Source organism: Formica exsecta, unplaced genomic scaffold, assembly GCF_003651465.1.
Source record: "Formica exsecta isolate Colony F162 unplaced genomic scaffold, ASM365146v1 scaffold579, whole genome shotgun sequence".
Taxonomy (NCBI): Eukaryota; Metazoa; Arthropoda; class Insecta; order Hymenoptera; family Formicidae; genus Formica; species Formica exsecta.
In genome coordinates this window covers 510585-522969 of record NW_021853052.1, presented here as the reverse complement: position 1 = coordinate 522969, position 12385 = coordinate 510585, and the positions used below count along the sequence as shown (strand labels likewise).

Genomic DNA, 12385 nt, shown 5'->3' with positions numbered 1-12385 from the left:
CTAGCAACGCCTGAGTAGGAAGTTTCTTCTCGCCGCGCGCTTGTGCAAGGCATGGATTGGCCCATTTTTTTAAATTAATTTCTTAATCATTATTACGAATATCGCAAAATGGTAATGCGTTACAGGAAAAACGGCGGCGTGGCCCCTCTCAGGTTTCTCTCTGCTACCGGACAGGGTTTCTTTCATCTAGGGCAGTACTCGGAGATAGTTGCCTTTTCGGGCCGATTCCGTGGTTCATGCCTATTGCCCCCCACTCACCGCTCGTGCGTTAGCGACGAGTCGCCAGATACGTGTAACTAAGGAGCGCGACGCTTTGTCTCAGGAGCGTCCGTATATAAGAATGCCCAAATATAATAATAAGACAATACTTTTCTATAAATAAAAGTTTTTCTTCAATATTTTATATCAATGAAATATAAAATATTGAAGAAAAACTTTTAATTTTGAAAATTTTCGCCGTGCATTTAGAAAAGTATTGTCTTACTATTATATTTGGACATTCTTATATACGGACGCTCCTGAGACAAAACGTCGCGCTCCTTAGTTACGCGTATCTGGCGACTCGTCGCTAACGCACGAGCGGTGAGTGGAGGGCAATAGGCGTGAGCCACGGAATCGGCCCGAAAAGGGCAACTATCTCCGAGCACTGCCCCAGTTTATTCCCCCGAACCGCCTTCTTCCCCGAGATCATTCTCGTCATTATCCACAGTCCTCTTAAATAATCCACCCCCTTTTTCTCCGCAATTTTCGGAATCAGACGATTTCGAAAAAGCCATTCAGGAGTTCTGCAAAGAACTACTTGATTTAGAATCACCTTCGTCCTATCAAGACTAAATTGAACTAAATTCAAATCTCCTTTCACTCTCTCTCCATGATCCTTACTTCCTACCTCACTCACACACGCACACATTGTTTTTTTTTTATTATTAAGTAAATCATATTGTATTAATCAGTCAGTCTGAATGTGTGTGAGTGTGTGTGTTAGTTCGCGGGTGTTACATTGATACGGAGGTCATCAGTCAGAATACAAGGGAAAGATTTTATCGTTAACATTTATGTTCTGACTGATTAATACAATATGATTTACTTAATAATAAAAAAAAAACAATGTGTGCGTGTGTGAGTGAGGTAGGAAGTAAGGATCATGGAGAGAGAGTGAAAGGAGATTTGAATTTAGTTCAATTTAGTCTTGATAGGACGAAGGTGATTCTAAATCAAGTAGTTCTTTGCAGAACTCCTGAATGGCTTTTTCGAAATCGTCTGATTCCGAAAATTGCGGAGAAAAAGGGGGTGGATTATTTAAGAGGACTGTGGATAATGACGAGAATGATCTCGGGGAAGAAGGCGGTTCGGGGGAATAAACTGGGGCAGTGCTCGGAGATAGTTGCCCTTTTCGGGCCGATTCCGTGGCTCACGCCTATTGCCCTCCACTCACCGCTCGTGCGTTAGCGACGAGTCGCCAGATACGCGTAACTAAGGAGCGCGACGTTTTGTCTCAGGAGCGTCCGTATATAAGAATGTCCAAATATAATAGTAAGACAATACTTTTCTAAATGCACGGCGAAAATTTTCAAAATTAAAAGTTTTTCTTCAATATTTTATATTTCATTGATATAAAATATTGAAGAAAAACTTTTATTTATAGAAAAGTATTGTCTTATTATTATATTTGGGCATTCTTATATACGGACGCTCCTGAGACAAAACGTCGCGCTCCTTAGTTACGCGTATCTGGCGACTCGTCGCTAACGCACGAGCGGTGAGTGGGAGGCAATAGGCGTGAGCCACGGAATCGGCCCGAGATCCCGAGAAGGGCAACTATCTCCGAGCACTGATTTAGGGATTTCGTAGTCCATACTATCGATGTCGATGCAGTAATCCATAGCATCTCGAGTTGAAGACTACGTGCGTACTAAATCGTATCAAGTTTTACATTCGTTTACTGGTTCGTGAACAAATTCCAAATAAGATTAAATATTCAAATAATATTTGAGTGAATATGGAATACTGGTGGATACTGTTGTCGACGACGATCGGAACTCTTGGAGCTATCCATTATCTCTGCAGAAATTACAATTTCTTTCAAAGACGCGGTGTCATCTACATACCGCCTGTTCCAATATTGGGCGCCATGGTGCCGGTCATATTTCGTCGAATATCATTTGCCGATTTTATCCGTAAGATATATAATTTCAATCCGAATGCAAAATACTATGGATTTTACGCTACAACAAATCCGGTCATTTTGCTTCGCGATTTGGAACTTATTAAAGCCGTTCTTGTTAAAAATTTCGAGGCGTTTCCCGATCGTCCCAGTTTTATCGATTCGGATGAATTCTTGGTTACGCAGAATCTATTTTCCCTTCACGGAGAAAAGTGGCGGAACATGAGAAATCTGTTGAGTTTCTGCTTTACGTCCGGTAAGATAAAGACCATGTTTGCATTGATGTCAGAATGTGCTGTGAATTTTACTAAATCTCTATCAACTTTACCAACGAATAATAACGGTGTTGATATGAAAGACCTCTTCGCGAAATATACGAACGACGTCATCGCCATATGCGTTTACGGAATCAAAGTTGATTCTATGAAGGATTCGACAAACAAGTTCTATATTTACGGCAAAAACATCTCAGAGACTAACATCGCAAAGCTTGTTTTTTTTCGAACCTTTCCCAGACTCTGGCGAATTCTCAATTTAAAGTTAATAAACAAACGTGTGTCGAACTTTTTCAAAAACATTATAAGAGTCACACTCGCCACACGTGATGTCGAACATGTTGTACATTCGGATATGATACAATTAATGATGAACATCAGGGACAAAGAGGGTCGAAGAAAGTTGAATATCGACGAAATAGCCGCGCAAATATTCTTCTTTTTCCTTGGCGGTTTTGAGACCATCTCAACTACGTTATCTTTCGCAGCTTATGAAATCGCGGTTAACCCGGAAGTTCAGATTAGACTGCGACGAGAGATTGACAAAATTCTGAAAGAATCGAATTCCGGAGAAGTGACCTATGAAACTATTAATCATCTCGAATATCTAGATGCGGTCGTAAACGAAGTTCTCAGATTTTATCCACCGACTTTCTTGGAAAGAGTATGCGACAAAAGTTATGAATTACCACCTGCATTGCCGGGCGAGAAGCCCTTTGTTATGAAGAAGGGCACGATTTGCTGGATCCCAGTTTTCGCGATCCATCGTGATGAGAAGTACTACGAAGATCCGGATAGATTTTATCCAGAAAGATTTTTGAACAATAAGACGTATCACAACTCGTTTCGCTACATGTCTTTTGGATTAGGACCAAGGATGTGCCTAGGCAATAGGTTCGCTATACTGAAAATCAAGCTCTTGCTGTTTCATCTGTTAGCGAGATACGAACTGAAACCGTGCGCGAAAACCACAATACCGTTAAGATTTAGCAAGAAAGATCTGTTAATGAAGCCGGAAGGTGGATTCTGGTTGAATGTTCAGCGTAGAGACAATAATACATATCCTACATCCACATAGAAAAGAATTCTGGAATTGAATAAAATTTTAATCAAATTCCTTCGAAAAATCACAAATTCCGTTTGAAAAATCAATAAAAATTTAAATCAGAAGTGCAATAGTTAAATACAAAAATATAGAAATGGAGTAAAAAAATAATGCGTATCGTGTAATGAGCTCTCAAAAGTGACAAAAAATGGAAATCTTGAATCTGAGAACTCTATGCAAAAAGATGAAAATTGAAACAACACGTATTACATTATTTATACATCTATATTAGATTTTTATATTTATCTAATGCATGCTTGTTTTCTTCTAGAATACAATATATTTATTTTCTTTGTGAGATAAGCGTAGTGTATAGCAAAAATTTTTAATTATTTCAATTATGTTTTTTAATATTTCTTATGTATTATGGTGTAGGTAATGAGGTAATATAGATATACGTATGTGAAAAATGTGCATGAGATTATTTTAAAAATTAATATGTACTTCTGCACATCATTTATGTTTTGTTATGACGAATGAATTTGTCTGAATCATCGCGGAAATTTTTGACTTTGATCTCATTTTACAATCAAGATTTTCAAGCCACCTGTTCTAACTCTTGCGCGAGCTCATTAAATATTATTCTCGTGCAATAAGAAGAATTTTGTGTATTATTCGAGGCCAACTTTCAAATAACTATCTCGAAAGGGAACGTTCATTGAATTTTCGCTTTTTTACGTATTTTCCCTTCTTTCTCTTTCACTGTCATTTATATATTCATCCGATCATTATCTCACTATTATTATCGTTGATTTGAACGTATCATGATTTTCAAGATTTATTCTTGAGATTAAATTATTTGCCAGAAACTATTATGAAATTTCACCAACTTAATAAAATGTGAAGAAACATGTGTTTTTAAGTGCTATATATATTGTTTATTATAAATTTAAATTTAAAATAAAGTGTAAGGCTCTATAGATAACAATCTAATAAGAATGAAAATTGGCAATACGAGCCAAGCGCAGTTATTTGGGCGCACACAAGTTTATTTTAAAAAACATCAATGCAAAATATACATATGTGGATAGCGGACGTTTCGGCTCTTTTTTGAGCCATCTTCAGCGCACGGGTTTAAATTAAATCGCAAATTCCTAATCGGTTCGTAATATATACAAGTTAGAAATTAAAAATAAATAAATAAAAGATAATAAATAAATAAAAAAAGTATCGTCAAGAACGAGACAAACCGGTATGTCTCAGTAGTAATGCGTCCAGACAGACCGGTTTGGTAAATAAATTCTTTAACCAGTTTACTGGTAATGACTCATATATGGGCATCATGAATAACTCCGCCAATTTTTAACGGATTTGCATTAAACTTGATACACCCATGTTTTTTGGGTCGATGACTAATACGAAATTATTTACTCTTACCAGTTTTGGCACAAAACGTTGATTTCGGGTCCACCAGTGAACTGGTTAAGATATCATGTGTTCTTTTTTTACACAAAGCATGATTTAATTCTCGCGAAGCTGTGTTATATAAAAAGAAATGTATTTCTACTCTATTTTTTCATTATTCTCGAAAGATATAAAATTATATATTCCTTTTTGTACAAGTATTCTTTTGAGGAGGAGATTTCGTAAGCCGTATTTATTTCAAACACATGTCAATTAATCTTAAAATTGTGTAACCTCATTAGAATATAATTCACATCGTGTACTATCAAAGAAATAAAACAATTTGCATAAATATAAAAATATTCCTATCGAAATACTGCCAAAATTTTTGACAGCTTTCAGTTTTATTACGATGATGCAATCGGGCTATACAAGTAGGTTTGGGCGATGTCTCTGTGTGATTGATCTCTAGAAATTTCTAACGCATCAATCTCCGTCTTATTGATAGCAGCGCATATCGGCAACTGTATATGGCAAGGCGCGAGATACACAGATTTCGATTTGGAGCATATGCGCGTGACAGTTTAAGATTATTTACACGTGGTCATCCACCTCTTCTTGCTGTCACGCATCGAAACGAGGTCGTCCGGAAAGGTGACTACAACCTAACATGCGCAATCGATGTAAAGGTTCATCGAGAGAAGTGTAATGCCCTACATATTTTGTGTGATCAATCCTTCATTTGATTATCCGCGAATATCACAATTATTTACATAGCCAGAGAATAAATTTATTTCGATCCATCTATTTTCTCTTCGCGCTCGGATCTAAAAAAATAACATTAGATATTGATTTTTTTCACCTCTATTGAAAAAGATCAAGTTGTTTATGACAAACTTTCTTAATTTCTATAATAGAAATATTTTGATAATTTACTGTTAAAAAAAGAGCATTCTTCCAATATTCGAAAGGTTTGAGACTTTATCTTCGACAAAATCGAAGAAACGTGTGAAAGGAGAGATCAAAACCTAACAGCATTGAAGATTTTTTAAACGCAGAAACGTTATCAATCTGGTTTTGTCTGATTTGGACTAGTCATTAGAAGAACATACATGGGTAATTTAGAGGGAATAGTCCCTATCTCCGAATTTATTGTTAAATCGGAATTTAAACTGAAATTTTACAGGAATGTAGCATTTAATCTCCAGATCGTTCTCAGATCCACGCATGTAGCACGTGTCGATCGGCGCCGCCGAGTCGCCTTTCCTTTCTTACCTCGCGCCGAGCTTTGCGAATTTTTTCCTCTTTGCTGCGCTCCCGAGACCGAGACCAAGACCGAGACCGAGACCAAGACCAAGAATTAGACCAAGACCAAGAATCTATCTTGCGTAAGCGCATCCCTCTTGTCGCAACCACGCTCGCTCGGGAAGGACGCCTTACTTAAAAGTCGTTGATGGAAAACATTTTACAGCGAAGTGCGCGTTCACGTCCATCGCACGCGCCAGAGGGAGATGGCGAAATTTGTCATTTCTTCCGGGAAATGGCACCGCACGTTCAAAACTGACATGCATCGGAGAAATTATTCGCATTTTTTTTGAATTTGGAGAAAGCATGAATTTCGAACTCGCGCGCAAGGACGTGTGTCGGGTAACAGGAGACGGATACCGATTTTCCGGCGTTGGAAATTAATTTTTACGCGTCCTCTGTAGTGTTTCTGTAAACGCGTCTTAAGGATCATTCGGTTACTCGTTATGGGTTAGTAAGATTCATCGTGCTCACCGCACGAGGAACTTTGTCGCGCGCACGCATCTGAAGGATACATTTTAATAAGCAGCAACGCAAAATTAGGTGGCACTATCCTGAGCCATTACAACGCGACGATCTTTATATGCTGCGTGTGCAGTGAGTAAGTTGTAGGATATTTTCTCGCGAAGACCGTAACAGGGGATAACGTAGTAAACCTTGGCAAGGAAATTCCCTCGTTAGCCTCATTAGTCGTCGCTGCGTTTCATTAGCGAAGCTGGGCGGATAGGATGAGTGAAGGAGAGGGAGACGGGCCCGAAGAAATTTATGACAGTCGCGTGTTTTGTCCTAGACTAGTATAACTTGTTCTCCATGTGGCACTTTCTGTATTTACGTCGGACGCCATCGTATCTGCTCCTTCTCTCAGCTTCTCTCACTTTTCGCCTCTTGCCTCTCGTCTATGCCTGTGTGGTGCTGAGAGTATCAGGCGCGCGAATTAAGTTGTGAGCTAAATTTCAATAAGGGCAAACGTGCCGTGGAGAAAGTTCGGAGAACCTTTCTCGCGCTTTTCACTCCAACTTTGAGTAATTGCCGTTCCGCCGTTTTATCTTTGGCAGAATAAATCTGCCAAAGATTATCTTCTTCCTCTCTCTCGCAGACTTTTGTATTATCACTCATAATGAGATATAAAACTAAACGGTTTAATTAATTCAATTTTCAATTCTACAAACACAGGTTATTAATTTTCTAAAAGACGGGATGCTTTTGTACATGAAACAAGCAAAAAGAGTTAATTATTAATTATTAATTTAATAATTATTTAATTAATTGAAATAAAGGCTAAAAAAATGTAATTTTTGGAGTAAATTTTGCGGAACGCCAAAAAAAAATATTCCGCGAAACATTGTTCGAAAAATTCTAATTTACAGCATCAAGGATTGAAGTAACCGAAATTGATCGGTTTCTATGCTCTTCAATAATGCGAAATATCAAACGCGCTGATTGATTCAGTATACACAATTGCTGCTACTCGGGGAGGAAGTTTCTTATTGGTACTCTTCGTATATGTTCAACTTAAGCTCGAGAACCCTTAAAATTTCCCCTTATTGCCTGCGTTGCGTAGAAGCATGCAAACTTTCCTTTCATTGATAATACACTGGAGTTTGTTTCGCCTCATCCATCTATAGCCTGTTGGTTTGATCAATTTCTTTTCTTGTTGCTCGATTTTTCGTTATTTGATTTTTGCAGTCTCACCCGTTACAACCCGAATTCTCGCTCGAAAAAGTAGGTAAATGTCGCAATTTTTAAAGCTTTTATGAAAACCGTACAATCTGTATCGTTTTCGAAGACACTCGCCTCTTATCGCAAAAATCATAATAATGGCGCAATTTTTTGCAGCACTTTTCTAGAAAGTCGCCGTAAAGTTTCGCGAAAGTCGCCGCGCGAGATTGTAAAAAGATATTTCTGCTCTTGCACTTAAGGTACTCATTTATTTTTATCTCGCCTGGAATATGCACAATAAAAACAATTGCATTATAAGAATCTTTCTCTCTCTATTGTCGTATTATTTTCTACAAGTGGAAAGAAGGAGAAATTAAAAGCTTAACATTTTTCAAATTTACGCTTTTGTTAATTTAATAGATATAATAATTCAATCGGAAATGAAAAGAGGAGATGTACTAAATCGCGATTTTGAATTATAAAATTATATCGACTCATATTTTTTGCGCGGTATAGACCGTAAATGCGCGCGAAAGCAAGATCCCGACGATGTGTGCGTGTGTGTGTGTGTGTGTGTGTGTGTTTGCGCAATTAAAATCAATTCCTAAATCCGGGGCGCATCTTGCTCCCAGTTGATTATTTGCTCGCTAAATCTTCGTTCCAGTTTTTCTCTTGTATTGGATACGTTACGGATATTCCATGCAATAATTAGAATAAACAGCCTTTCTATCGGCGATATTTGATTTGTACCTGATCGCTTCAGCAGCAACTCGCAATTCTTCAATATTTTTATAAATGACACACATACACACACACACACACACGCGCGCGCGCGTTTATCTATTTTTTGAATATATAATTATTACTATCGCAGAAAAATAATAATAAAAATAAGTAATTAAAATTTCATAATTCTGAGAATTTAAATTTTTTATCATGTTTACTGCGATATAAAATGCCTATATTTTCACATTCGCGAAAGCGACTTTAAATAAAATATATATAGAAGATAGTTTGTTTTTTCACTTTCGTTACTAACTGCGAGCAAACGAGATTACACGTCCGTTTGCATAATTGGCACGCGCTCGATATAATTGATGGAAAATAAATAGGAACAGTCGCTCGCGATTGTTCCTCCTGACTTAATTGAAGCACGATGAGCATGTCGACAGTGTCTAATTTCATCTGTCCATAGAGTCCATCATTTTTCACACTCTGCTATTTTATTCTCTCCTTCTCAGTTTTAGTTCAAAAAACGACATTTATTCATCAAGTGATAGCACACATTTTTATTAGATTATGCTGACATAATTGAAGTAGTATTATCTTTTGCGCGAATAAAATGTTGTAGACTTAGATTATACCTGCACAGAATGAATCGAGAAACTTGGTAATAATAGGAGACTTTAATATTAAACGAATTGAAAACATAGAGTTAATATTTTGTATGAGGTTTTGTTTTAAAGAAAATCAATTTGGAAATTTGGAAACTTAATAATGTGTTCGTTTCCCGTGATCCACCCTGTATAAAAATGCATACATCGGAATTATATTGTTAAGATTGTTCCAATTGTTTTATTAAAGATTTCTATTCCCCCCCTACTTGAGGCTTTCTCTTCTTCGAGCAACCATATTAAGTAGATGATGAGAAATGTAGCTATTATTTATTACATCAGACTATTACATTATATACTAATATACGTGTATATCACTGCCGTGATAATTAATTACTGCTTTCTCATTTTGAGATACGGATTGTTTTGAAATGCTAATGAACAGCTGGAGGAATTCACACAATTCTTAGAATTCTCAATTTGTTCCTTATTAGCATGTAATTGTATATCTTAGAAGGAAGTAAGATAACAATGTACTATGACTATAGAAAAAAAATAATCTATATAAAATAAGTATATATTTTAATTAGAAGACAAGGAGAAATTTATATTTAATCTCTAAATGCAAGACGTAGTATCTACCATAATATAACGATATTAATCATTTTCAATGCAAAGATAATTTTTTGCAATTATCAAGTTTTTGCATTCTACTAATTTTCCGAAAAACGTCGAGAGCTTTGTAATTAATCGAAGCGTCATCATGTATTTGTTACGACATAATGATACAATCAATAAAATATCGTTCTATCGTTTTATTATTCGACTAATGCGATATGATGCTATCTACGCGCGTATGTGTGGGTGTAAACGCTCATAGAACTTTTTCAAATTGGCAAACTTGGTTTTGTTTTTTATTCGAGTTCGTCGCCCATTCGTCGTTCAATCGCGAATTCCATGATATAGGAATTGGTCTCCAAAACACCCCCGATGATCCTATACCGATCCCATACCGATTCACTTTTCTCTCTCTCTCTCTCTCTCTCTTTCTTCCCTCCCCCCTCTCTCACTCTCTCTCTCTCTCTCTCTCTCTTCTAGCAACCACCCAGTTTTTTCTCGAGCGCATACTCGCGTCAGTCTTGTTCCCCTTTTCTCTACGTCTCTCTCTCTCTCTCTCCCTCCCTCTCACTCTCCCTCTCTCTCTCTCCCTCTCCCTCTCCCCCTCTTCCTTCTGGCGATGGTCGAAAATCCTTACACGCTCTTGGCCGATCCGAGTAGCCAGGTCCAGCGGCAAGTCCGTCGAATGGTTTGCTCTTTTTTTGGCGAGAACCACCGTGCCATTTCTCGTTTTACCGCATTCCATTCTCCCTCCTGCCATTTTCTTCGCCAGGACCTTCGCCAATGTCCTTTCTTTAAGTAGTAGAAAGAAGTCCTTTTATAACTTTCGAATTGTGCTATTCCGTTCGTCCTTGTTCTTCTAGTCACGCGCAGATCGTTTCTTCCGCGAGTCGGTTTATCTCTCTATCATCAACCGCTCTCTTTCCTCGGTCTTCTGTTCGTTTGTGTTTTTGCTTTCTCGTCTCTCTCTCTCTCTCTCTCTCTCTCTCTCTCTATCCTCGCCGTTCAAGCTCTCTGACGCTGTCTCGCTTCGTTCCACTCTCTCTTGTTCCCGTCGCTCCGACGGCATTTCCCTTTTTTTTCTGGAGAATTTTACCGGGAGCGAAGACGCACAATTATAATTAAATAACGCGTCGCAGCAACGTTCGAAATGCCGGTTATTCGTCTTCTTATATGTCCTTTACATATATGCGTTGCTTCTTTTGTTGCGAGAATAATCCTTGCTTTCTATTTTCCCCGTATATCAACCTGTTTTCCTAAGCAATTCAAGCGGAAAGATCTTTAAATGTCTTTAATAAGCCTTGTATACTGAAAATATAATGTATCCAATTGAATGTATAATAATATATAATAATATATTAGAAATTTTGGAATATCGATTGTTGTACCTATAAAGTTTTCTGCTAAAAAATGCTGGTAATCTTGGAAGTATTTCAAAACAGAAATATATTTTTTATATACCGAGTGCACGTAAACTTGACGTTATAAAATATATGTATATATTCTATATATCATAAAAAAATTTTAGGTATTTTGCGGTTCTCTCGCGGTTCTTTCTTCGAAATTTTCTTCTGTTTGCCTGGCTGTCTGATTGGACTCATTGTGCCGTACGTAATTGCGCTTCGTCATGTTTTTCCTTCTTTCTTCTATCTTTAGTTCTATCGAGTTTCCAAAGACATGCATTTGCACTTACTCTTGTAATTCTTTTCTTTCCGCTTTTACGTGAATTATTAACGATAATTTCTGCTTATATTTACGACACTTTATGCTCGTGGTGTGAGAAAGTTGCTAATGAATCTCACTACAAAGTGTCACAAGGCAGATGGCCCCACGTCATCGCATTCGGGCGCTTTTTTAAAGTTCGGTTTCTTTATGGACAGCTCTTATATATATCACTACAAATTTTTATTCTTTATAATAATGTTACGTCCAGACTCGAGGAAGGATGATTCGTGGAAGGAAGGAATCGTGGAGTCACCAGGACGTAACAATAACGTTCTGCAACTTTTTATAGAATATATCAGGGAGGATTTATTTCTTCAAAATTATTTTTTAAATTGAGTGGATACGTTAAACTTTATTAGTTTAAATAGAATACGATAAGATGGAAATAAATAACATGATACGGACGGTATAAACTTGCATTGTTTGAAGTTACTTAAAATTATTTAAAATCCATATAAAATATTTCGTAACATCTTTTGATAACAATAAACTATGACCACTTTATCTGACTTCTGCAGCAAATGGTATAGAGAAGTAATGCAACTGAAATACTTCTCCGATCATTAAATTATATTTAATGTCTAGCGTTATTGGAAAAAACTACGTTGGTAAAAAGTTTTCAGCGAGTGTTGCACTGTTTCAAGTTTTCACGAAATGTGCTGTTATTTCGCGCGATCGAACATCTTATGTATATTTGGCTATATAAGCTTCACTTAGTGCATTGAAATGATGAGGGATATCAGCAGCGGACTCGACTGTTCCGCGAACTTTTTGCGATACTTTCGCTCATCTGGACAGTCATGTTAACGAGATAACTTTTGCGAGCAGAAGTAACGGTATTTAATCCTTTAATTGC

At 37.2% G+C, this 12385-nt stretch overlaps 1 protein-coding gene across 1 annotated transcript; it reads left to right on the top strand.

Annotated features, from left to right (window-relative positions):
• The first annotated feature begins 1833 nt into the window (after window positions 1–1833).
• On the top strand, window positions 1834–5191 carry LOC115242190 (cytochrome P450 9e2-like). Its single transcript, XM_029818286.1, has one exon. The coding sequence runs from the start codon at window positions 2000–2002 to the stop codon at window positions 3515–3517; it is 1518 nt and encodes a 505-aa protein (XP_029674146.1). The 5' UTR covers window positions 1834–1999; the 3' UTR covers window positions 3518–5191.
• Window positions 5192–12385: the final 7194 nt, after the last annotated feature.